Source organism: Emydura macquarii, unplaced genomic scaffold (assembly GCF_026122565.2).
Source record: "Emydura macquarii macquarii isolate MOO-44397 ecotype Brisbane River unplaced genomic scaffold, CSIRO-AGI_Emac_v2 contig_2768, whole genome shotgun sequence".
Lineage (NCBI taxonomy): Eukaryota > Metazoa > Chordata > Testudines > Chelidae > Emydura > Emydura macquarii.
In genome coordinates this window covers 19,548,479-19,576,434 of record NW_027132905.1, presented here as the reverse complement: position 1 = coordinate 19,576,434, position 27,956 = coordinate 19,548,479, and the positions used below count along the sequence as shown (strand labels likewise).

General features: G+C 39.7%; 1 protein-coding gene across 1 annotated transcript; it reads right to left on the bottom strand.

Moving 5' to 3' along the window:
- Positions 1–93: 93 nt before the first annotated feature.
- On the bottom strand, positions 94–22,052 carry GABRA6 (gamma-aminobutyric acid type A receptor subunit alpha6). The gene is made up of 7 exons (XM_067567310.1): positions 22,035–22,052; positions 20,362–20,582; positions 20,192–20,274; positions 19,430–19,573; positions 18,846–18,998; positions 13,395–13,654; positions 94–381 (listed from the first exon to the last, which is right to left on the bottom strand). Exons 1-7 carry the CDS (start codon positions 22,035–22,037, stop codon positions 94–96), a joined length of 1,152 nt encoding a protein of 383 aa, XP_067423411.1. The 5' UTR covers positions 22,038–22,052.
- Positions 22,053–27,956: the final 5,904 nt, after the last annotated feature.

Here is a 27,956-nt window from a genome sequence, read left to right as displayed (position 1 = left end):
TACAAAGAACTGAGTAACTGAAGTTTCAGGACTAAATTAAAAAAGAATGCTGGCCCACTAAGCATACTTCCATTCTGTAATGGTTGGACACTATTAAACGCTACTACTCACTTCCATTGTGTCTTTTGAAAGATAAACAACCCAATACACCAGGTTGAATCCTGCAAATGCCACTGGAAAGAGGATCCTGGAATACTGGTCTATTTTACTAGTTCCTCCGATTGCTGGTGGTGGTGGTGGCAGTGGTGGGACTGGTGGAGGACTAGACATTGATTGACCTTGAGATGCACTGTTAGACATAATGCTGGCTTTAGGGGACTGATCCACCTGAGAGGTCGCAGAGTTCATTCGCTTCTTCAGGTTACAATTGGAGTCAGAGTGCTGTAGGGAGAAAACATGTTTATTGTACAATTAACAGATTTTCAGCTGTGAGATTTGAGATACGTATTCAGTTTCTCTCAATGTAGTGAAATTAGGTTTCCTGCTGTCTTTCTACTTGGCTTTTTGAGGGTTTGTGGGGTTTTTTGTATTTCTCTTTGTACAGTTCAAAGTAGTCGCAACGATAATATAAATGCTAATGGCCAGAGTCAGTCCTCAGGTGTATATACTTCCATGAGAGATACATGCACATATCTGAGAGCAATATTTTGGCTCAGAGATTTGATATAAGAGGATAGAAGAAAAAGTGTTCTACGTATAATATTGTGTTACCATTATTATATATGGGGATTGGGTGAAGGAGGGAAAGATAATTGACCAGGGGAGAAAGCCAGAGAGAAAAGACAGATGAGAGAACACAGCAGAAAAGAGATTAACTACTAGTTATATATATTCAAGACATAAATCCCATACTTCTCTTCTACTCCAGTGCATCGGCTTATTGGGTCAAATTCTACCCTCAGATATGTGCACACATATCCCATTGGTTCCAACAGAATTTGCATACAGATAGTTGAGGACAGACATGATCTCTAACAAGGATTTTTCTGCCACTTTTTATAGCATAATTATGTTTCATAAAAATGAAATCCTGCTGTTTCTCATGTTTTGTGGAATAGCACTGACCATCACTGATATCAACATCTGTTCCTCCATTGCTGCTCTTGCCAATCTACCCACCTCAGAACCCAACCAGGCTATGAAATCCATAAAATTCAGCTAGGCCCACTGATGCATTCTGTGTTTGCATTCTCTGGATCCTTTATAAGGAAGGCAGAGTTCATTGTCAAATATTCTCCAATCTTGTTTGATTCAGAAAGACTGAAAACAGGTTGACTGTGCTTATTAAGCCTGGATGAACTCTCCTGGGGTTCCTTAACCACCAGGGAAGTATCTATGCTCACTTCTACCTTAATTTTCTCTCAATTCCTACCATTGAAGATTTTCTCCCATGTGAGGCTGTTTTTTATTATTTATATTACCTTAGCACCTAGAAGCCCCAGTCATAGACCAAAACCCTATTGTGCTGGTTGCTATAGAAACACAAAACAAATGACAGACCCTACCCTAAAGAATTTCCAATCCAGTGGAATCACTGACTCTGCTCAGTTCTACCTATTATCATCATAGCTGGGCTGGAGGCTTACAGAAGCTGAGGAAGGAAAGTGTCCGAAGAACCTATGTTTCAGGGTTATGGATAAAAATGTTGGCACTTGAATTGGGTATAATCTCTGTGGGTATGTTGGTCAAAAACTACCGTGTTTTTTTCAATCAGCATCTGCAGAAACAGAATGATTTAAACTGATGGCTGCAATTTAAATATGATTAGATTAAAGGAATACTTGTATTGTAAAATAGAGTTATATTACTTCTTCACACAATGCACAGTCAACGCAGTCAGCCTGCGGAAGTCTTTGGCGGGGGATGTTGTGAAGGCCAAAAGTATAACTGGGTGGAAAAATGAATTAGATAAGTTCCTGGAGGATAGCTACATCAATGGCTATTAGCCACGATGGTCAGGAATGAAACCCCATGCTCTGGGTGTCTCTGAACCTCTGATTGCCAGAAGCTGGGACTGATGACAGGGTGTGGATCATTCAATAATTGCCCTGTTCTGTTCATTCCCTCTGTTTGGTGTGTAATTTTGGTTTCAAAACTCTGCAGAATTCATTATTTGGACATTTATTTTCATGACAATCATTCATTTAAGAACATCCCGGTGTCTTATTGTAAAAGTTTTATGGCTTGGTCCTGCAACTGCTCCATGCATGGGACTTCATTTCAACGCAGAAACTGCAAGAGTGGGATTTTAGCAAATAAAGAGATGAGCATTTGTTGAAATAGTGAATCTATTCTATGGTAATCTATAGTTACTGTCATGCACTCACAGATAACAAGATAACCTGACCTACTTGGTATTGACAAGATGTCTTATATGTTTGGTAAACAAAAAGGATTTAAACGAATTATGTTCTTAGTATTCGGTATCACTGCTATAGCTTGAAAGAGAACCATACACCTCTCACAAAAGGCCAGATTCTGCTCAGGGACACACATGCTGATTTACTATTGAAATCAATGGAAGATGCATGTGTATCCACCTGCAAAATTTGGTCTAAGAAAACATAAACAGAAGGCCGTGGGAGGAAATAAGCTCCTATTTGTACAATAAATAATGTTTTTTCTATCTCTCTCTGTTTCTACCTCTCCACACCCCTGGATTTCTTTCCTGAATCCCAAGCCCCTACCCACATTATGTCAAATAACTGAAGAGTAACATGTTTTGCAGATGGATTATAAATGGCATACATACTGTGGAGCTGTTCCTATCTGGAACACAGATGTTTGATTTTTGTATTTTCCAGTTACACAGCAAGCAGCAGGCAGGTTTGAAGGGGGGGATCATCCACAGATGTGTCACAGAAACAGAAAGAGGGTTATCCATATCCACTGGCACTAATCATAATAATAATCCTTCTCTCTAAACAGACTGACTGTTTGAGCCCGAGCCATTACTTTCACTCAGAGTCACTATCCCAGTCTGCTTTTGTGCCCTGCTTTTGAAACTGGAATGTTGCTAGACACACAGACCATGTCTATACTGACGGGGGCAAATTCACCGCCGCCAGATCAATCTTTCTGGATCAATTGAGCAATCAGTGTAGACCCGCTCAATCGATCAGGAAGTCGACACTGGTAAACCACCCCCTCAGTGTAGACAGCGCGCAGAAGGGAAGCAGAGCAGTCGACGTGAGTTACGCAAGCTACTCTGCGTAGTTTGCGTAACTCCTGTCGACTGCCGCCGAATCTCCAGGTAAGTGTAGACCAGGCACAGTGTTTAGCTTTAGTTCAAGAGGTCTTGGTCTTTCCACAGTCCAGGAAAATGAGCAGAATTTTTTTTTAAAAATCATTTGTTATTTCATCATATCACTTGTCAATAACATACATAGATTGGACCAAATCTGCCTTGAACTACATTGGTGTAAATCAGGATTCACTACCCTGAACTCATGGAGGTACCATGGTGTATAGTTGGTTCAAGTGAGTATATCTACACTGCCCAATCAACAGACTTAGGCTAGCGGGGCTCATACTAGTGCTCTAAAAACAGTTGTGTAGGCAGCACTTTAAAGTTGCAGCTCAGGCTGGAGCTTGGGCTCTGAAGCCCACCCCACCTTCTTAGGCTTCAGAGCCCATGCTGCAATTTCAAAGCACTATTTCTAGAGCTCTAGCGCAAGTGCCGGTAGCCCAAGTCTGTCGACCCAAGCTAGGAAGCTCGCTCCCCTAGGCTGTGTAGACATACGTAGTGAAAACAAAAATATGCCCACTGTTTGCTGATGATGCTTTGGCAGCAGGTACGCTAACATTCTTTCTATTGCTCCCTTCTTAATGCAAAGATAGCAAATCCCTTTGTATAGGGAGTTGGTTGAGGGGAGCTTAGGTGGTGATTTTGTCAGTGGGTTTATTAATCTTTGTTATATTTACATTGCTGTAAGGGTGGGTTATTGACATATACTTGCTGGAGGTTGTTTATTGGGGATGTATTTTACAGAGTCTAGTATTCCCAGAGCAGTATAGCACAAATTTTAAGAAATAAACATCCCTACCATGCTATGACAGAACATGGTCTTCACATTAGATAATGATAAAATTGGGGGATTTTTGCCACCACAAAATTTTTGCAGAAGACACCTTTCATTTTATCTTCTCCCTTATTTTCAAGGGCCCACCTTTATATCCTCATTTAGCATTGCATTCACAGAATCCCTGATCACTGATTCAAGATATGGAATATATTCATTAGTCCAATTCTTGTGTCCCATTGAGCTTTGCTCAGCGGAAGACATGAAAGGAGAGACAAAAGGGTTTCATGCTCCCAGTCCTGGAGCTAGCCGAGGGCTGGATGGCACCTGGAGCAATTAAAAGGTGCATCAGGACTGCTTTAAGTTATACCTCAATGGCCTAGTCTAGCAGCCAGAAATGACCAGGACACATTATTGCCTGAGTCACTAATGGGCAGTTCCTTGGGCATGCCCCATACACTCAGGGACAATAGGTAGAGCTGGTATAACCCTCATAAGGGAAAACCTCAAGTAGCTGCTTAAATCAATTTTATGACCCCTGTTTGCTACTTAAGCAATGCAAAAGGGGCAGATGGAAGCCTAGGATTTGGTCTGTTTTGTTGCAATGGACTGTCTTTACCACCACTATCATTGGAAATTATTCTCGATTTTATAATGCAACTCTGTCTCAGCTTGGTAGCTACCAAGGAAGACTCACCCAGAGATCCTGACCAAGAGCACAGCAGCAACAGGAAATAACAACCCGTACCTCTCATTCAAATTAAATTGATAAAGTTTATGTGTGAAGATTGGAACCTGCAAGTTCTGTGATGACCGAGCTCTGAGTAGTTGCTGAAGTCATTAATTTTCTCTATTTGGATTTTCCCTTTTGAATGTTTTCTCTGACAAAGAGCATTGAGCCTAGGGCACAATGATGAAATTCTGCCAAAACACTAAACAGAAAGAAAATATATGAACCGTTAAAACTAGCAAACTACATTAATCCCTGATTTTATGGGATATAATAAAGCAAACTTGTCCAGCAGACCTAAAACAAAATTTCAAATGCTGTTAGTGATTTGACAAATTGCAAAATAAACCAGATATTAAGAATACATGGCTTCTTTGCTGACAGTGCAGATTTGTGATGCTGCAGCAAAATAAAAAAAGTTGTTCCATGTCTGCAGTCTGACCCATGCGTGTGGGCCCTTACATCTATGTGGAGTGCTGTTGCCATCAGAGGGAAAACTAAACATGACTCAAAACTAAACAAAAGGTGCTTGCTACATAGAGCAGTAAGGTGCCGTCTAGGCCTAACTAGAGTTATGTGACTAAACTGATACCCTTTAGATGCCCACAAAGCAGCCTATTCCATCCAGGTACTGATCTCCCTCAGTTCTCATTGACTATACTAGAGTTTTCTTCCCACAACTCAGGAGGCTCTCAGCAAATTGCAGGATCAGACTTTTAAATCCAGTTAGAAAAGATAGCGCATACATAGCTTTGGAGTGTATGGAACTCTTTATTCTAGCCTTCTTTGTTTTTATATGGATGCTGTGTGTGTATTATTAATTTTGTGTATATATTATTCTCTGTTATATTATTCTCTATTCTAATTAAAAACCACATTAAAATTATCAGTAAATCTGCATTTCTTTGTATTGTGGATATGTGATTTTGCTGTCAGTGCAGCTTGTGGCATGGTACTAAAATGAGTGTCCTATGTATATGTCTAGATACCAACAAGCTTTAAACTAATGTATATTTGTTCTTATGTCTGTCTCCTTCACTCGCTTAAGATTATGTGCTTTTCCTCTCAGTGAAGTGAAGTAAAAAGAAATCAATGGTAATAAACTCTAAACTTTCAGATAGAAAAATGTGATATTTCTTATCTTCTCAATAATTCACTAGGTTAAGGATATAGAATTTTGCTGTCATCACATTGGAATGAAAATAAAATTAGTGCCAAAGCTCAATATGCCTGGACAAGCATTAAACAAGAAAAAAAAATCTCCTACTCTTTTCCCCCTTTCATCTTATTAGCATGTGACATTCCTACCAGTGCAATACAATATAAATGAAATCATTAACTAGTGGCCTTAAATCCTCAAAGATTTATTTCAAGGGCTTAACTCCCATTGAGAGTGTTAGGTGCCTGAATATTTTTGAGAATCTGGACCCTAGACACTACAAGACTTATATAATAATAATAATAATATAATAAATGATAGTTTTCTTTCTTATTTTTGTTTGTTGACCTAATGGCAACAGGACACTCAGAAGGATACTCTTTTAGATCCCTCTGACATAGATATGGATTTAAAACAAAAACACCATTGAAAATCTTTAATCTACCACCATATTGGGATAGATGGCTGAGCCTTTACTCACACTGGTGAGTACTTACTCATAAGAGTAGTTCCAATTAAGTCAAGGAGACCAACCTTCTGCGTAACCCAGTATAAGAGGTTCACTATCTGGCCCTCGATTAGTAACCTTGTCTTTAAAGTCTTAGGTTGCTCCCAGCATCTGTTAAGTCCATTACCAACATCTAAAGCAGGTAAGCAATTTTTACAATGGGCCCCCAGAACTCCAAAATCAGGTCTCGGCAGGAAAAAACAAAATGTTTTCCATGCTCTTTTAAAGATATATGATCTTGCTGTATCACTGCAGTTCCATGATATGACACATCAAAATGTAAATAGACACTGCCAAGCCTCCGACAAAATGTTTGTTTTTATATTATTTATGTTAAATAAGCCAAGTTTTGCTCTTAGATAACACCGGTGCCAACCCAGCAATTTAAATGGAATTATTCTGGAGTGGCCTCTGTGGAACTGTGAGCAGAATCCAGTCCCTCCACTTATTTTGTGCAATCTTGTACTGTGCAATCACAGTTGTTTTGTCCTATTTTAATATGTGCTGCTGTGACTTTTGAGATCAGACTGCAATACTGTGTAACAATGTTTAAATGCCAGGGGGAAAAATCCTTCATAACTTGAAATAACAAAACATTTAAATTACATTTGTATATGATTTCAACTCTTTCTTCTTTCTCCCATCCCTGCCCCCCAGCTCTGTAGCTCTAGGAAACATTTAACTTGTGGATCCAAATGATCATCAATTACTTGCCCTCTCCTTTCAGCTACACCAGGATACTCATTAAACATGCCCAACGTATTCTGACTGATATAATCACAGGGAACTAAATCCTTTATACTGGAAAGACATCAGGCTCCTCTACACTTAAAGAATGCTGCTTAAAGACAGAATAAGAATCCCTTGCTGTCTGAGCTGCACCGCTTTGTGGCTTAGGAGAAAGAACTACTTGAAAAACAAACAGCAAAAAGCTTTCACCAAAATATTTCATTGGAAATTGTTATTTAATGGGGGGGAGGGTTCAGATTTCATTTGTTTTTTATCAAAATGTCAAAAATTCTACCCAGCTGTACTAGGAAATAATCCCTCTTAAGCTCTGTGACTCTCATGCTGAAAAACTCTTGGATACTCTACAACAGGCACCCATACAAACTGATTTAGGCCCCATCTTTTGTACTGGTGGACCCTGGCTCCCTCTTGAAGTCAATAAGGCTCCAGAGGGGTCAGTGACGCTCATAGGTAGCCACCCATGCAACACTTACAGGATCTGCATCTATTGAATAAAGAGAGCTATGAAGAAGACACCACATGATTCATATCTAAAACACATATTTTAAATGGAATAAAATATAACGGCTGCACTTCTTACCTACGCTATAGGTTATGAGTTTGTTTTTGTTCTGCTGGAACAAATGTAGTTACTGTAAGAATAAAAATGGGCTTCTGTCAGGGTCCAGAGGCATTCTCAGCTTGTTGCTGTCATATTATGGAGTGGAATGCCCATAGTTTTATACTTCACACAGGGATCACCTGCAGCTGACAAATACAATGAGCCAAATTCTGCTCTCAGCTAACTGATGTAAATTCAGAGTGACTCCTTGGCAACCAGGGAAGTCACTCTGGGTTTATATCCCTTCGTGAAAGCAGAATTTGGCCCACCATATTTTATTGAAACCAATGGAGTCCAAGGACTTAATGGAAGTTTGTAGCAACTCCACTGAGTAGAACAAACTAGAATTTGGCCCTGTGACTTCTCTATTTTTAGATTAGAGTTTTGGTATAGGATTATGTAATAATATATTAGCAAGAGATTTTGAATAAAACAGGTATTTGAACAATATTAACTATCCCAAAGGATGAGAGGGACACTTTTACAGTATTTTGAATGATTTTTGTAGTAGATAAAATTAATTTGGAATTGTAAAAAATTGAATATATTCTGAATCCACTTTAACTTGATGGGTTTAAAACTATTCAAGCAAATAAAGTTTTTAAATGGCTCTTTGAATTTTCATCAATACTAGGTTCTTGCTCTCTGGTCTTGTCTGCTACATGGGATTTTTTGTGGGGGAACTATTCCATCATTGCTATACCACCAGAGGAAGCGTTTTTGTAGCCAGGACATGGGCATACACACCACTATGTCACTTAGACTGGTTGGGGTAGGTTTAGATGTCATGATAGCAAAAATGCTGGTGTTTTATTTACAGTGTAACTCACACCATTGATACGATTAATTAAATTGAATTGGTGGCACTGATTCCCAGTCAAACACAGACACAACCCATTTATTATTTCTGCACCTGGACTCTCCAGCAACTAGTCCAACATTAACATTCTTCATCTAAGAAGTAAGCTCAATAAAGACAGAAGGCAGATAGCACTCTACCTTCTGACACAAACACAGCTCACTACATTTTTTCCTGAAACTCCCCACTGATAAAGCTAAAACCCTGACCATCACCACCAAAAAATCCCCACCACCATAGTGGAAAAAAGATCTTTTTACTCTAAGGGAGAAATAATGCAACAGAACAGAAAAGGAGGCAAGCAGACCTGAAGGCCTAGGAGAAGGTGAAGGTTTTTAATTACAGGATTTCTTTTAATCACATGAAGCAGAAAACTTGGTGGTTACTTAGGAAGATGAGGGTTTAGAAATAAATTTTCCTCTTTAAAAAACTGTTCAGGGAGAATAGCAGAGGACCTGGTTAAACACCAATTCTGAGACACACAAAGGATGTCTTAGAGAAGAGAAAGTGCTAAAACAATATTATACTAGGATCTAGAACAAGAAGAAATAGACCTTGCAGAAATCAGAAAGAAACAGAAATGTAAAAGAAAGTAATGAGAGAGGACTGTGGCCTGGTCTATACTGCTGGAGAAACTTGGCAGCAGTTGATGGGAGTTACGCAAGCTACACAGAGTAGCTAAAAAAAATAGATAAAAAACAGAAGGGACAGGGCTATAGAAAGAGAAGGAAAAGAGACAAGCTCCCAAAACTACAACATAAAAATAGGAGCATGATATAGCAGCTGTATACAAAACACAGACACACCCCCATTCCTTAAAACACCTTCCTTAGCAACATTCTAACTCCTCTTGAACCAAGGCTGCCTTCTTACAAGAATTTTTCCCAGCATGCCTTCATGGGGGTTGGCCCTTTAAATTTGACAGATTCAAACAGCTGCAGTCCTAAAGAAGCCATTTTTTGCAACTGCTTGCTACATCTCCTTCTTCTAATTGGTAAGCACTCTTGAGTCTTTTTGTAACTCCCCTTGATTTTCTCTTTCCTATTCCTGAGGAGATGGGCACATCCTTAAAACAAACCAGCAGGGTCGAAGTGGATCAATATCCACGGGTGTATATAGTGACCGTTCATTCTCTGAAGATGGAAGCTCTGAAGTTCTGCTTGGGGAGAAGTTCTGTGCACTGCTGTTTGCGACCTTTTTAAGTTTGGAGACTGTTTGTATACGGTTTATAGTGTTTGCTTGGTTGATTTTTTGCTCCTTTCCTAGTTCTAGATGCCACATGTTATTTGTAAATAGCTCTGTTAAGGAAAATACTTGAATATTATGTTTCTTAGACAGAGGAAACTGTTGATTGTACTTAGTTTTACACTTTAAACCCTTGAGAGGGAAACTTTACATAGTGAGAGTTTCAAATGTCTTTGTTTGTCTTTTTGATTCCTTCAAGGTCAGACTTTTAGCCTGCATTCAGCTTGGGCTGCAGTGGTATGGAGACTATGCAAATCCCGTCAGCAGCTATAGGAGCTGCTAGGCTTTTTAGAATCAAGCCATGGCATGACTAGAAAAATCGCTGTGGGGAGCAATGTCCTTAGCAACTAGGCTCTCACTTCCTTGCTTTGTAGCGTCTGTTACAGATTCACCCCCAGCAGATTACGCAGAGGAGGGCAAACTATAAAAATTTGCTTGCTGTAATTGCTCAGTGTGAAGTTAAACTGGATGAATATGGGCCCTGTTTTAGAGAAGCTGAAACCCCTCTGTGATCTGCACTAGAGCTTGAAAATAGGGGAGTTCCTTTGTGAAAAGCAATGGCTCGGTAGTTCCTCTCCCTTATACGCATTATGCAGCACTGTAACCTCACTGTAAAATGGAGCAGAATCACACCCAAAACACTGGATTGTAAATTTATGAAAACCAACATGAGGACTCTGAGAAACAATGAAGAGGCTGAGAATAAAGAAAGTGCTAATTGGATGTTGGTATTTGATTGAACAATTGCAACATGAATGCAATGTCCTCTTCACTAGAGACTCTTGAGTTAAAAATTGAAGAGTTCCGCTAAACTCTCTGTTCTGTGGGAGTTGAGGGCACTCAGCACCTTGCAGGATCAATCTCATGATGCCTTTAGAAATTAGTGCTGTGGGTGGGCCTCTTAGGAACACCATGGGGCCCTCCTGCCAGGCCTCCTTGGGCCACCTTGCCTATTCAGGTTCCATTGTATGCATCAGTGTCCTCAAAAAAAAAAAAAAAAAAAAAAGAGGTAAACGTTTGTCTACCTATCAAGAGGAGTTAGATCTTCTGTATATTTTTTTTTCTTCTATGATCTCAGAATTTTAATGATTGCAGTATTTACATAAATGTTTTATTGGATATAATTTGATGTTTCTGCCTACTGTTTGGATTTTAAATTATATACAATTACATTTTTGGCTTTCACCAATAACTGAGGACTTTATGGACCATTATAACATTGTTCTTTTGTCCTCTATGAATTAATTTAATTGTTCATATATAATAGACCCTCTGTAAATCATATTATATTTTCTTTGGTATTATATATCGTTGGGTCTTTAAATGGAACAAATGATGAGGAGCATTACTGAGGGATTCAGACCAGAAATATCTTTCCAGTTTAGTGTTCTTATTTTAAGATAGTGATATGCTTTTTGTTGTTAAGCTTTTCTTATGTTATGTCATGAAAAGTAATCTATTTAACTTAGCATTTTGATATTCACCTGAGTGATTTCCTGTGAAAAAAAGCTATATTTGAAAATAAATAAATAAATAAAGGACTTGGGATCTTTTAAAGTGCTCCTAGTCTTTAGGTCTGTAGCATTTTACCTTTGCAACATTAATTTGTTGTTATAATATACAGCCCATAGGCTATGCAATGCCCTCAATCAAATGATAATAATTCTGTCATAACAACTGAGCCTTTCTCAAATGTCATGACATTTGAAAAAAATGACTTTATCTGAACATTAACAAATATATTTTCTGTTTTTATTCTTGTAAGCTTTGATGAGGTATCTTAAGGTTTCTTTAGAATAATAAAAATGTAAATATGCTACATACACATCTAGATTTACTTTATGCACATTTATTTACAAGTTTCATCAAAATTGAAAACCTACTTTTTCATTATCCATTATTGCAAACTCTATCATACATTACTAGCTTCACTTAAGTCAGTCTTGCTTGATTTTCGGGGGAGGGAGGGTGGGATTTCTTTAACCTCATTTTACACAATCTGGGCAGGAAAAAACAATAGTTTTCTGAGTTGTAATGTACAATACAGTTTCTTTTGACTTTCATAAACATTTAAATATGTTATGAGAATAATCTGCTTTTTTTATTTTTGTCTTTCTTTTCTGGAGTCTCATATTTTTTCCCAATACTAAAAAAATCTTTACTAAAATACACTGAGGGCTTCTCTACACACACAGTTAGTGTGCAGCAAGGTGTGGTATAAATCTACAGTATGCTAGTTGTCCCTGTAGACCCTGCTACCATACGCTAAAAGTTCCCTAGTTCATTTTATTCTACTTTGCTTTACAGGATTACATTAAAGCACACCAGGGAATCGATAGTGCATGGCATACTAGTGCACTGTATTCCTGCATCCCAGTTTGCCCCACACTAACTGTTTGTCTCAATAGGGCATGAGATTTCTGTGCCCAATCCTTCCCCCACTGATGTCAAGAACAATTTCCTTTGTTGCTGCTCCCCATTGAAATAAATAAAGATATAACTTCACCTTTGTTAGTAAATGGACCCCACTACTCATTACATGATTTGAGTATACCTAATGTATTACAGTTTTAGCTGTAGTAAAACATATGTAAACAGGAATGTTTTAGCGAGGGACTTTGAGATGGAGAAGAAGGATGGCTTTGTGGTTAAGGCAGTACACTGGTATTCAAGAGAACAGCATTCAGTTGTGCTACCCACTTTCCGGGTGACCCTGGGCAAATCCTTTATCTCTTTGTGCCTCAGTTCCCTATCTGTAAATGGAGATGATTATAATATTAGCTTACCTTGAATAAGTATTGTGCATATAAATAAACTGAAATTGGTGCTAATGGGAGGCTGTAGCATTACTTAGGGACACTGGCTAGTAAAAATATTTAAAATCAATTTTCAACAGTTTATCGTACTTTTGATAAGAGAAAGCATTTCTGTGTATCACATGTGATGAATATTTACCCCTCTTCCTTAAAAACTGTGTCTTTCTCAAAGCCTCCACCAACACAGTTCTTTATGCCAGTAACAGATGCCAAGTTTATGTAAAAGCTAATTCCCCTTCCCCCAGTTGACCCACTTATGGTATGTATAGTACAGTGATCCAGTAACCATCTAGCCAGTGCATGTTCTCACTCTTTTGAACAGTGCTCTGCAAATTCTGCAATCTTACTATGATGTGGTCTATACATGGATGATTATTTGCCTGAATCACAGTACTTATAGCATTGCTCAAAGAAAGTATTTGTGTATAACACTCTTATGTTGTTTTTCCTTAATTATTTTCATTCATACAAATCAGAATGACTGAAGAAGAATATCTCCACTTAATGCAAACAAGAACAAAAAATGAACTGCTTTCACTTTCTGATGTTAGAGCAATAACTTCCTTGACATTTCAATTGATGTGACTCAGTTATGTAATCTGTTCCAGACTAAGATCACTTTAATATTGTTCAATTGTTTTGCATTCACTACTTTGGCTGTCTCTTCCTATATGATGCTTATTATCAGAAAAATGAGCAATTACCGAGACAATCTCGTCCTCTGCCGGTACAGTTGCTGCTGCTAGTGCTGCTGCTAGTGCTGCTGCCCTGGCTGCCTTCCTCATTGCTCTCTGAGTCTGAAGATTGGTAAAGTAGTTGACAGCTGCAAACTCGATAAGTGCAGAGAAGACAAAGGCAAAGCACACAGCTATGAACCAATCCATGGCAGTAGCATAAGACACCTTGGGCAAAGAGTGGCGTGCACTGATGCTTAAAGTGGTCATTGTTAGAACTGTAGTAATCCCTTTAAAATAACAGAATGAAAATTAAGATATTAGGATTTTACTTATATCCATATTGCTTTTAAACTATTATAAATATATAGATTACACTTCCTATTGTTTCATTACTGTGCATCCTCTCAGCTAAATAACAGATAGCGCAGTACTCCTTGTGCTTCAAATAGTTCATATTTGTATATCTAAGCATACTGAATAAGCCAATTTTTAAATGGTATACAGATGTAAAGTTAAGCTACTGAGTAGGGATTCTTTCTAGAATGATGTTATAACATAGACATAACAGCATGACTGGAAGCACCATTTCCTGGAGAAGGTACTTGTAGGGATGACATGAGGAACCACATGTGGCAATTCCCATAGAAAAAGGGAAGGGCTCAGATTTCAAAAATACCTATTTCACCTAAGGGTTAGTGAGCACTATCTATTGCAGTAATCTAGGTTAACAAACTACAGTTTAGTAATATATAATTTCAGCATCCTTCTTTCCTCCTCCTTGGGGTTACACTGGAAGGACATAACATCTCATACTGAACTCTCATTGAACTCATGGGAGTTCTGCATGAAGACCAGTGGCAGGATATGGCTCTGAGAATTTTCAGATAAGAACAGAAAGTGGCTGAGGAATAGTCTCAGATGCAACATTTTTAAATCTTTGGGGAAACATTTTATTGCCTAATTTGATCAAAATGTTTGTAAGATTTACTAAGATATTTCATATGTTTGATATTGTTTCATATTGCTGCAAACACGTAGGTGTGGAAAATCCCCATAACTGTTAGGGTCCACATTTTTTCTAACAGAACAAGTCTGAACCTGTAGCTCTTGACCCACATAATGCTCTTCTTGTCTTATGACATAGACATGCCTGATTAACCTTCTGCTTCTTCTTCCTATTTGAGGTGAGAATAAGTTGATCAATCATGTATTCCCCACATATGCCTAATACAGGCAGAGGGTATAAAACAAAGAGATCTGATGGCAGGCAAGCTTCCAAGATCCATGTTCACTCTTTACTGTGATACGTGGGTCTGAGGATGCATACACTGAAGTAAATAGGCTGCAGAACATTCCTTCTCTCACTCCCAGTGACCAGGAAAGAGAGGTTGGGAAGGTAGAAGATATTGTTATACTAGATTGTGTTGATGCATCAATAGGCACATCTTTCTGGGTGCCACATTTCAGGAAAGATGTGGACAAATTGGAGAAAGTCCAGAGAAGAGCAACAAAAATGATTAAAGGTCTAGAAAACATGACCTATGAGGCAAGACTGAAAGAAATGGGTTTGTTTAGCCTGGAGAAGAGAAGACTGAGAGGGGACATGAAAACCGCTTTCAAGTACACAAAAGGTTGTACAAGGAGGAGGGAGAAAAATTGTTCTTCTTAACCTCTGAGGACAGGACAAGAAGCAATGGGCTTAAACTGCAATAAGGGAGCTTTAGGTTGGACATTAGGAAAAATTTCCTGTCAGGGTGGTTAATCACTGGAATAAATTGCCTAAGGAGCTTGTGGAATCTCCATCATTGGAGATTTTTAAGAGCAGGTTAGACACACACCTGTCAGGGATGGTCTAGATATTACTTAGTCCTGCCATGAGTGCAGGGGACTGGACTAGATGACCTCTCAAGGTCCCTCCCAGTCCTATGATTCTATGCTGTGGCTGATGCTGAGCCATAGGAATGCAGTGTCATCATATACTGATGTAGCATCTCACTGCAGCATCTGGACTACGTGACTGGATTATTTTAGTTTTCTCTCTGCAACTCTCTGACGAGATGCAACTTGTCAACTATCTGAGGTTGAGTACCATTGTTTCAGTGTCATAATCTAACATGTTTTTAATAAAATGCAAATAGAAGATATTATAAAGATAAAGAGTATCTCTCAGCCCCCAAATCTGGCAGACATTTTTATAACAGAAGTATGAATGAGCCTGAGATGTATTTCAATGTCAAAAGTTCATGTGTCACACATGCACAAGGGTGAGCCTTTCAAGGTTATGTGTGCTCAGCTTAGAACATGGCCATGTGCTATGTAGCAATATTTAGTAATGCATGGATGGATTCAGTGTCTGTATAAAGACTTATCACTACTGGAATTTAGATGTTAGGAATTTGGAAGATTCCTATCAGTGAGGGCTGAATCATTTTAAAAGGTGATTTTTCTGAAATCTTTGGACTGACAAAAATTGCCTTAACTAGCAGAATTGTACAATATTTTCAGCAATATTGTAGCATTGATTCTTGTTTATCTTTGGTTTTAGATTTTGAATATTTCTCAGAAGTTTTAAGAGAGATCAGTTAACATAACTGTACAAAATTCATTTTATTTCACTATCTGCATTATAAAATTTTGCTTTAAGAATCTTTTCGCCTCTGAGATATTAATGAATTTGATAGATCAAAGGTCAAATTCTGGCTCCCAGTGTGATACAAAAACAAGAAAAAGCTGGTCATATCTATCTGTGCATAAGATTTTCCATCCTGAACCTATTAGTTAAATATTCATGTAGAGGGACTCTTTGGGAGGATTCTGAGACAGACAAGGCATCTGGATGAAGTGATGAGGTCATGAGCAGAGTGGGTGTGGGCTAAAGGAAAACTTGCATATGACCGGTAATGGGGCATACTTAGATCTACACCCTAAATACCCATTCTTTATTCCACTCCAGACTGGAAGTAACATATATATGGGAAGATGCATATTGGCAATCCACTGCCCTTCTGGAGTACACAGGAATACTACTGTCCCTGAGATGGTTCTGCCTACCACAGTGGTTCATTCAGAAGTTTCTAGCAAGCAGATCTTTGTGACCCCTGCTTCTCCTTCATCTTGGGCTCATGGCATTCTTTATAATAACTGTAGAATATAATTTTGCACTCTTTTTTGAGGCATTCAACTTGCTTACAGTATTGGCCCATTTGTATATAATGTTGGAATTGGCTTTAGCAGAATAGCTTTGATCTCCCATCATTAATTTCTCCTTCCGTCCCCCCCCCCCTTTAAACCTTTAATTTGGGATATTAAGGTGACTATTCTAGCCAAATTCACTTAGATATTTCATTATCATATCAGCGTTTTCCAATGTTATACAAAGGTATCAGGCCTTCCATTTTAAACCTCTAGTTTGTTACTGGGCCTGAAAATTTACTCTCGGTAGTAAAGAACTCACCCTGCAATTGTTTTGCAGGTGAAAGTCTCTGGAATTATTTGTCTGAATAAAGACTGCAGGTTCAGGCTGTAATTGGGATAAATCCTTCAATCCTTACTCTGCTGAAACTTCCATTATAGTCATTGGACTGAGTACCCTGAGTAAGGAGTGATGGATTTGGTCCTTTTATATACAAGAAGTCAGGCTCAGTATTACTAATTTTCAGCAAAATTGGCACTGGCACTTGCATTTACTATATATTCTAAGAATATTCCTCTCTTCCTAATTCTGTATTTACTCTTCAATCTGAAATGGCTCATCAGAGCTGTCATTTCAGGTGTTTGTAAAGATTCAAAAAATCATTCTGAAGACCTATTTACTCAATAGACTGAGCAGTTCCAAATCACCCATTCAGCCAAATAGTATACATTTTACCAAATGTGCTATGATATGTTTCTGATCATCTGTAACTGTTCCATGAACTACACGGTCTTGGGAGTGTTATATTATGATGTCAGATTGTCAACCCAGGTTTCCTCTATACACACTGTACTTCAATAGTGACAAAACACCTTTTAAAATCTATTATCTCAACTTATCCAAGTACATGATTATTCTTTTCAGTTCTGTCTGCATGCTTAAGAAAATAAAAATTAATTACAAACTTTCAAAAGTGGACTCTAATTTTGAGTTCCACATTGTTTTAGGGTGTCTATCTGCAGTTGGGATTTCAAGAATGAACAAGCACCACAACTTTATTTCAAGTCAATGAGAGTTGTGTGCACCTTGGCCCAAGTGGGTCCCAGGTGTCCAGTGGCTCAAATGTATACATGAGTAGCTTTACACATATTAGTAGTTCCATTACAGTCAAGTTAGATCCATAAAAACCAATCCTCCTTTCCCTGAAGCTGGATAACCAAAATTTTAGGCTACTTTTGAAAATATGACCCTAGATACTTCAGTCTTAGTATAAAAGGCAAATACAGGAATTTGGTCTGTACAAAGACTACAGGACTGAGCTCTAAGGAATTTACAATAATATACCTAGAGCTGGTTGAGAAATTGTATGGGGAAAAACTCATTAAAAATGTGCAGTTGTCCCCATTTTTCACTGTAAATATTTTTATGAGAATTTTTTTGTTCATCTCTAATTATACTCCAGTCCTACTCAACAGTTCAGTCAGTGGAAGTTTTGTATTTGATGTTACGGGCACAGTACAGGTCCAAAATCAATAATGAAGTAAAAAGAAGAAACAAAATCGAAGGTGATACAAAATATACAGCTTGACAGTCCACCATTAACCCAAGCCATTGGAGAGAAGGTAGCCCAATGTCATGAGACGCAGGCAGAAAAAAGAGCTGGTGTTGGGGTTTTTTGTTTGTTTGTTTGTCAGTCTTTTAAAATAACATTTCAAAATTTAACACTATAAATTTAATTTTATTTTTATTGGTATACTTGAATCTAAATATTGGTTTTAACTGAAAATATCAAGGGCAAATTTCTGTTCTCAAATCTGAATGATGGATCTTAATTCTGAAATTCTCCTTGCCACATACATGGAATGCCTATGGATAGTGTATAGGTTGAGCAGAAAATCAGTCAAAACTAGCCATGCAAATTTTCTGGGAACAGAATTCTATTCCTAGTGGGATTTTTTTAAATATTATTTATTAGGATTCAATGTAATTATTTATTTTTGTTCCCTGGAACCTATTAGGTTTTTCTTTCTCTATTTAAAAGCAAATCCCCATCAGACTACAGTAGCTGTTCAATTTAATACAACGAATGAAATTCATGGTAAAAACATGAATACCAGCCACGGTTCTTGCTGGAACAGATTCTTTGTTGATCCAAAACACAACCTGGGACAGGACAACAGTCATGGTGCATGGAATGTATGTCTGAATGAGATAGTAGCCTATTTTCCTTTGCAGATGAAAATAGAGTAGCTGAAGTGAATATTCACCTGAAACACACAAGCAATGAAAGGTGATGAATAAATGGAATGATAACATGAGCTGTTGTAGACTTTAACACAGCGTACCAAAAACTGTTCTAGCTGGAACAGACTCCTTATTAATCCAGAAAGACACCTGAGAAAGAATGACTGTCATAATGCAGGGAGTATATATCTGTATCATGAAGTAGCCCATCTTCCTTTGCAAGTGGAAATAAACTGTCATTATTATGTATTCACCTGTTAGGAGACAAGTATATCAGCATTATTTTGGCAGTATATGAAAGAACATTAGTGGACTAAACCTTGGAATGTCTTAAATTAATATGCTGTGTTTTGAGAAAAGCAGTGATGAATAATGGGCCTCCTACTGTATGGTAAAGTTTAGCTGATCAGCAGAAGCTAAAGTGAATCAACTGACATGAAGAAAGTAGGTGAATCAGTTATTACTTTGCTATGTTGTTCTGCTACTGAAAAAGCAATGTTCCTGAAAGTTACATTAAACTTTGCCTGCCTATGAGCAATGTGTTGAAAATCATTCTTTGGTAGGAAACAAATTTTAGTTAGTGGAAGAAGAACAAACAGGTAGAGAGATTAAAAATAAGAGTAATTTAGTGGGTTTCCAATGTGCGTTTTATAATGTGTCAATTCAACATGAGGCTATGTCTTACCTGTGTTAGATTTAATTGTTTCACTAGAAACTGTTTGTCCTATAAGATCATACTGGAGAAGACTGGAAGATTCTTGTGGTACTTCCACTGAATACAGAGGTCCCTTTTTCCATGTGTAAATTATTTCACTTTTTGGATAGGCATCTGGGGCATCATGGAGGAAAGAATCGATATTAATAATTAAATTACAGTAGTGTCCAATGGCCAAAATAAATACAATGGCCCCACTGTGGCAGGAGCTATACAAACAAGGAGACATGGTCCATACCATTAGAAACTCTTTCTAATCTAATTAAAATAAAATTTAACTCATGAGCATAACAAACTGGAGGGGACAGGTAGGATGAGGGTAACAGTAAAAATAGCTTCTCCTTCTCAAACTTCCTCTTCCACCCTAGCTCCCATGTAGCTAGGACAGGACAGAACCCTTTCCCCCCATTTAGCAACTTAGGAAGGGCAGGGGGTGGTAAAAGGTACTAATATAGACTTGGCTTTGTCAGAATAACAAAGAGCAATATAATTTATAGCTATGAGCTTGCAGTGAAATCCACTAGCATGGATGTTTCTGCCTATGCACAATCCTAGTCATAGTGGTACTCGCTAGCAGATTCTGATGTGGGATATGGCCTATAGTTAGTTAACCCCTATTAAAGACTGCTCTAAGGCCCCATTTTCAAGTGATTTAAGTCACTAACAGGCCCGACAGCCTGTTATTCAAACATGAAGGTATACTGAAAAATCTGAAACTTGTACAAAACTTACAGCTCCCAAACTTCAGTGGACAAGCGTGCCCATCCATAGGGAAGTTAACCAGCCTCATGGGACAATCAGCATTAATGGTCAGTCTAAAATACAATAAAATAAATTGTGCTCAGTTCCTTCATTAGCAGAAGAAAACAAGTTGAACAGGAAACAGCACAGTAGGATCTTACCTCATCGTATAGAGAATAGTTCCATTCTGCATAATTCTGAAAAGTTTGTTAGGAGTTGTCATGTTGTGAGCAATGGACTTTTTCCCATTTCTAAAAAAGGTGTCTGGTGTCCAGATCTTACTGACCATTAAATTGTTCAATTTAAGAATTTCAATTGGTCCACCAAACTTCAACCTCTCATCGGTCCATGTCTGCCGAAAGAAAACATCCATTGTGTATTCCTATAGGAAAATAAACCAATCAGAGGTCATGGCCAACAATATTAAGCTACTGTAACTCGGGAGAGGACCTAACACACATGGTAACCACATTTCCCACTGCTTAATCACTTTAATCCTATTACCATTAAGTAGTTACTAAAAATAAATATAAATAAAGCCAATCTAGGAGAAAAAATATCCTATTTTCTTACTATTTTAATGAAGAGCTGCAAATTAATCATTCAACAGATAATTTTACATAAATACAAAGAAGGTTCATTTTGCTCCCATAAAAAATAATTGAATTAAAACGACTGCAGTTGTAAGGAGATACAAATGTCTAATTTTATATGCTTTATAACTGCTAAAAGAAACTTTCAATACTTAGTGACAGTGAACAAAAGAAGATGCCCTCAATATCTCTTAAGCAGTTTATTTTGCATATTTGCTACAACAATCTTATACATATTCATTTTAGTGTGGTAACACTGCACGTGCCAAGTTACTTCATGGTACTATTGCAAATTGATGTTTGCAAAAACTTTCCTAATGTTCACGTTTGAACTTTTCAAATGAGTGGCTGAAGTTAGTCTCCTAAATCCATATTTAAGCACTCAGATAAATTACTCAGGAGCCCAAATATAGCCACCTAACTTAACCACCCACATTAGAAAACATGCAGCCACTGTGATTCAGTATTCATGTACCAGAACTGAAACATAACTGGAGTGTGAACACCATTTCTGGAACGAGTCATGATTATTGGGGGAGCATGGGAGATGGTTTACCTTCAATGGTTTAAACATTTGCTCTAGGTTTCTATGTAAATTATTGTGTATGAACAAGTTTTACAGCAGTCTGCAGCTACCTGTATTTGGGTATTACACCTTATAGCTTCGACTGCTTTACTCAGAAAAGGAAACAGTTGACCTCATCAGACTTCCTGACTCACTCATTGCTTTATTTTACTATAGCATGTCTCTTAGTGTCCGTTGCCTAACACGCAGCCCTGCTGTAAATCTAGGCGTTGTACTACATCTGCCTACAATCTTCTTAATGGTGGTGATGCATCATTAACCAATCCTTCCTTTCAGTCCATCAACATTCAGCAAAGCAGAAAGAAAGACAACCCTAGCTCTCGTGGCTTGTTGAACTTATTTGCACCACGTTTCTCTCTCATTTGCCTTGCAAAGGCTGCCGAAATTGCACGGCCCGTTAGATTGCCACAACTGTGGAACTAGCTATATGCAACCCAACAGTAAAATGCTTTGCTCGGTCCCTCGGAGACAGAGATTGTCAAAAAGATTAAACCTCGTAATCTGCTCTAATGACGGTCCACTCAGATGTCACCGTAATAAATCCTGAAAAACAAGACGAGGGCCAGGGACAAGCGAGGCTCCCATGTTGGAAAGATACCACGGATGTCAAAAAAGGAACCGATCCCGAGCCCCTGGGGGGTGGAATGAGTCTTACCATCTCCACGTCTGACACCGGACCGAAGCTGGTCACATAGATATCCGTTTTGACTTCTGTAACAGCACCTAGCAGACATTCAAACAAGCTCTGAGCACGGCCGGGTCAGGAGTAAATAGATGCACGCTATCGACAGGCTTTTACTAAACAAATCCTCACACAGACACAGCAACTTGTCTATGTCATGAACGTAGCACCGAGGAGAAGCCAAACTGCCCCTGAGGGGCTTCTTCCCTGGTGCATTACGAAGCAAACTGTTTGTTTTTCACCGTGATCTCCTGCGTCTAGATTTCTAACCTTTCATGTAAAGCGAAGGCAATTGTTTCTCCCGTAAACAACTCCCGGATGGGGTAATTCAGATACTAACTTTCTGCAAACCGTCCCGAATCTGTTTGGAAGACACCTTCCACTTGTGTGACTCTCCATAGGAGAAGCGGGGTAGTAATCCAGGACCTGGAGTTGTTTCCCCTCTAAAATCAATTTACTTTTCAACTACAGATAAGACACAGGGGGAGGGGAGCGCAACAGTTAAAGATACTGGGTTTCCTCTACCTCCAAATCCAGGTCGGAGCCTGTTGTCGTATCCATCCAACAACTTGTCCAGGATTCGGGTGATGTTTTCAGAGTACAGGTTCCCTTCATCCCTCTGGCCCCCAAGTGCCTTGTCTATACTGCAATTAACACATCAACAATGCCATCATCCAGCAAGTCCTTTCTCTTCAGTGCAAAGTCACAAGTTGCTTTTCTTTAGCAAGGGTCATCAGTGAAACAAACCAGGAAACATACAACCCCCCCCGCCCCAACACACACAAACCTTTCCCCAATTGACTCGACCCCGGGCAGGAGAGTTGGGTTGCTTCGTCTTTGATTGTCTTCAGTATTGTTGAAGAGTTTACTCACCATATAGTGATGCATATCCAAGAGATCAGCAAAGCCATGCTTCAACTCTGTGGTCAGGACTCCCAGATATCCTTCTGCCTAGTCAACTGGAGCAAGTTTCATAGCCCATCTTTTTCTCTCTCCCCTTGTAATTCCCGGCGGTTTGTGATCTAAAAGTGCAGTTATGCGGGTGAAGTTGTTTGTTTTTCTCCCTCTTCTGGCTCTTCTGTTCCCTTCACCCTTTTGTGCGTGCGTGTGTGTGCGCGATTTGATTTCTACACCGCGGTTCAGCCTCATCTGACTGTTTCAGTTGGGGAATTAGAGTTTGAAGGGACGGTGCACGGTCGGAGAGCAGTGACAATAATCGAATAAGGCATTAGGGGAGATTAAAAGGAAGAAATCCACTGCTACTTTTGGCATGGAATTAGCAGGGACCCGTTAGGAAATCTGGAAAAGCGCTGGCATCTTGCTGATAGAGATTATGTTAGAAATGGCCTCAGCTTTTATTATTTTTGTGGTTCACAGAGAGATTATTATGCAGCTTCTGCATCATTAGAACTTTTAAAAAAATCTACGGTTCTGCAGTAGGCTGTTTCCTGACCTTACCCCAACAGATTTAACTGTGACAAGGCCTTTCAACCTATTATAGAGTTTCTTGAATCCCCCAGCAATGTGTTTATGTTCACCCATTGAAAGCTGGTTTTCTTTCTTTCTTTCTTTTTAATACTGGTCTTTATTGTGGAATTGTATAGAACTATTTATACTCGGACTTTAAACCAGAGCATTATAAAGCATGCTGCTTCTGCCAGGATTGGTGCTATATACCGGGGTTTAAAATTCTGGGGTTTGTGTATCTCTACTGATTTAGTAATGATAGGTATTACTGATTGGATCAGTAAGGATCACATTGTTCACTAATATAGCCAGTCCTAAAGGAAAGGAAAGTCAGGCCTCTTCATTTTTTTCAGTAATATTACTTCTTTTAAAGCCAATTAATGATGTAGCTAGCATGCCATACTATTTAGCTCTGTTATAAACAAAACAACTAGATGTCTCTCCTAATAGTAATAGGTGGGGAAAACAGGTCACTGGAACAAAGCAGACTAATTTTTGGTAAAATTTTGTTGCTTAAAATACATTTATTTCACTAAGGCTGTAAGCAAATATATTTAAGTTCCCATGATAGTCTGAAAGCAATGTGATTCCATGAGGCTGGTGGAGATCTTTTCCTTAGCTCCGTAGTCCCACAGTTGGTTCATCTGTTAGGTGTTTTTCCCCCCTTCAAGTTTTGGATTCACCAAAAAAGGGTAAAAATGCACTAAAAAAGACAGATCTATATATAACAGCAAACAAAATTAATGATCTGTTGTCATTCAGAGATCTTTGTGCATGAAATTATGTGAGAATGGCACTGCCTAGCCTATAAACATCACAGTAAGTTGATTCAGTATTAAAGGGATTCACTGTATTGAAAAGAGAAATTAGAAAATCAAAGTGCCACGCCATCTTGGTTTCATTCCCCTCTAGGGGTCTCTAACCAGGATTCCAGGCCCACCACTTTGAAACTTCCCCCTATTTCTCTAATACACTTTGATTTCACTGGCATGTTCTCTACAGCTTTTCTGTGCATCCCCTCTAGTCAGAACATTAAAACTGCATTTAGCCTTTAAACACCGCTAATACCCATTTTTAGCAAACATGTTTCCATTAGTATTAAATATGTAAACACCTCTGTCTTAACAATTTTTTTTTTGGCTCTGCTGTGAGACTTTGTTATGTTCACGGCAGGGCTATTTATATTCCATGATTTACATCAGGACCACTTCCTGGAATGGTAGCTTTTCACCTTCGACATAAGGAAAGAAAGTAGTTGCTCCAAAATAAAAAGAAGAGAGTGCCTTTTTAGATTGCTCACACCCTGAGTGTTCACATAGAAATCATAAAATGAATTGAACCTTGAGAGATGATGGCTAAAGCACAGGGCATTAATTCTCCAGGAATGCCTTGTACATACCAACTGAAACTACATCTCCCATAAAAAATGCATAAACCCAATTTTGTCTCTTTCTTTTTTAGTTTTTAATAGCAGCTACTTCATGGCAAGGCATTTCCTGGGGGATTAATAGTCCAGTCCGTGCAGCAGTGCCATTGGCTCCTCCCAGTCACTCATTAATCCCCAGAAATGACTGCACCTTGATTCTCATTGCTTAAATGGAGCGCAAGTTTTCTTATTAATCAAATCAAGTACTGCAATATTAAGTCCACTTTCAGTCCAGTTCAAAAAGAGGCTTTTAATGTACCAAGGTTGACCTCATACTGGGGAAAGACAAGGCCACTAAGGGTGGGTCAGGCCATGAATCGGATGAAGGGGAGAATGCTTTTTCCAGAAATTGGGCATGACTAGCATTCTTGCTTTTTGAGCCTACTCTAACTAGTACCAATAATCGGGTCATTCTGACTATGATTCTGCTGTCAGTGCAGCCTCCCTCTCTCACCAATCCTGCTGTGTCCATATGGCATGGGCTACCAACAGTTTTCTCTATTAAATCTCCATTCCACTGGGGGAGTCAAACTCCATTTGTCCCTGTTAGAGACCTTTGCCGCTACAGATCATGGTGACATATGCTACCTCCATGTGTTTGAGTCATTAATACAGTTAGATCAATGTCTTCCAATGTGGCCACTGATTTTGGATGCCTCAGTTTCTTATGCCTAGGGCCTGACTGCTCCCCTGTTTTGGTGGGGGCTACAGCAACTCAGAACTTGTGAAAATCAGGCTTCAGGCATCCCCATGCATGCTTTTGAAAATTTGGTTTTAGGTATGTCCATCATATAGAAAATTTACTAGATCACTTATTTGGTCAGAAACATTTGGAAGTTGTTGATGTAACATATGAGCAAACTAGATGAATGAAAATCTTATGAGATAAAGTTCACTGGACATGACATGTATGTCCCTCTACTTCAGGCAAGGACAGGCAAAGGCAAAGAGAAGGCTATGGACAGAGACAGTCAAAAACAAGGCAGTGTTTGACAGAGAGAGAATTCAAATTACACAAGGATTTTAGCCAAAATTTGAAACTCCTCCTCCTTATATGGACTGTACTTAATCATGTGAGCCATTGCATGATTTCAGTAGTTTACTTGTGTGAGTAAGATCTTCTCCTGTGAGTAGCAGTTGCAAGACAAAGCCCTACTTTAGTAATGCTGTCATGAGGAGCATTTCCTTGCTTTGACTGGCATATTAGCCAGTGAGAGCACTCTGCTTTTGTTTCTAATGTCCTTTTCAGAGTATTTTTTCTCCCTTAGTGCTATTGAAGGGCTTTCTCCTCATCAAGGCCCTATGTCATGGCAGGCTTCCTGGGTCAAGCAGAGCTGGATAGGATTCCAGTCAATGCCCATGCACAGTATAGCCACAGAAATTGATTCAGAGTGACAAAAGGCATTTGATTGCATGTGTTAGCTCTGCAGTACTCCAAATCTCTGCCAGCTGAGAGACAGAGAGAGATCCTCAGGGTCAGAGCCTGCCCTGCACTAGGGTACTGTTCCACCAATCCAAAACTGCCCTAAAGCTGCCTTACACAGTCACTCAGCATAGCTCCTATGCATCCTTTCTCCCTGCAGCAACTGCAGGGGAGATGGCTGGAGAAGAGGGAATGTGAACTTGGCCATTGAGCCATAGGCAGCTGGCACAAGTGAAAGCAGCGTTCAGGCTGTTCTAACCTGCACCAACAGACCAGACCAACAGAGAGCAGCCCCAGGATTACAAGAGCACAAAGGTGATTTAAAGCCTTTTCTGAACCAATTCTCTCCCTTCAGTTGCACCAAACACTCCTCTGCAGCTGCCTAAACTGTAGGTGCCTGCATTCCCTAGGCACCTAGAAATCTGCCACTAGGCAGACACAGAGCTGCCCCAGCCCTATGTCCACTTGCCTTCTCCACATCTAAGCCCCATTAGGATCCCCAAATTAGGTATTCCTCTGCCTATTTTGCCTGGTAGGCCTGCTCAGAGGTGATGTAACAAGTCGACCCTGTACAAAACGCCAGAGGAGGAGAGGTGCTGTTATAACCTTTAGCCCAGTGGTTAGGGCACTCACCCAGGATGTGGGAGGGTCAGAATTGCCTGCCTGATGTGGAGCAAGGATTTGAACTCACATATCTCACTTTTCAGTGTAGTCATTGGTTCCACTTTGTGTAGTCATTGGTCCCGTGCTCTCGCACAACCCAGGTAAGTGTCCTAACCACTAGGCTACAAAATTATTCTCTCAGGCTTTATCTGGCTATAGCAAGGCGCTGTGGCCTTCCTCCGAGCCTGGGCCCAAGGAAGGGTCACAATACCCCTGCTGGGCAGAACAGGGCCTACAGGCCAAACTGCCTGGCAACAGAGGGGCGGAGCCAAGGCAGGAAAGAGAACTATAAAAGGCCAGCCTAGCAGCTCAGTAGGGTGGAAGCTTCCGCCAGAGGCAGACGTGTCTTCCCGGAGGCTGTGGCCTAGGCCTGATCCAGACCCAGCGGCTGTTTGGAGCAACCGCCCCACCAAGCGGAGCATCGAAAACCTGCCCAGATTGCTGGGCCTGAGTGACTGGAGAGGGCTGCCGGGCCCTAGTGATTGGGTGGGACCACCATGCCCTAGTAGCTGGAATGAGCCACTTCCTCCCACCCTGTCTCCGGGTACCTGTCGGTAGTAGTCTCCCTCTGGGTCACTGGGGTAGCAAACTGCTTGCCTTCCCCGCCCAGCCTGAGGGAAGGGCGGGGGCACCAGATCGCTTACTAGCCTGCCTGTTGGAAGGCTGGGGCTACAGATCCCGTATCAGCCCTGCCCTACAAGAGGGCTGGAGGGCTACAGACTGGGAAGGAAGCGTGCCCCGCTGGGGGCTGGGGCTAAAGACTTGTAAACAGGCACTGTTTATTCCCCTAAAGGAAGGCGCTGTGGCCTTCCTCGGAGCCTGGGCCCAAGGAAGGGTTGCGACGCCCCAGCTGGACCATGCCACCGGCTTACACTGGCCTACTGACTATTTAAGTAAGGGAGGCAGTGGAACCATC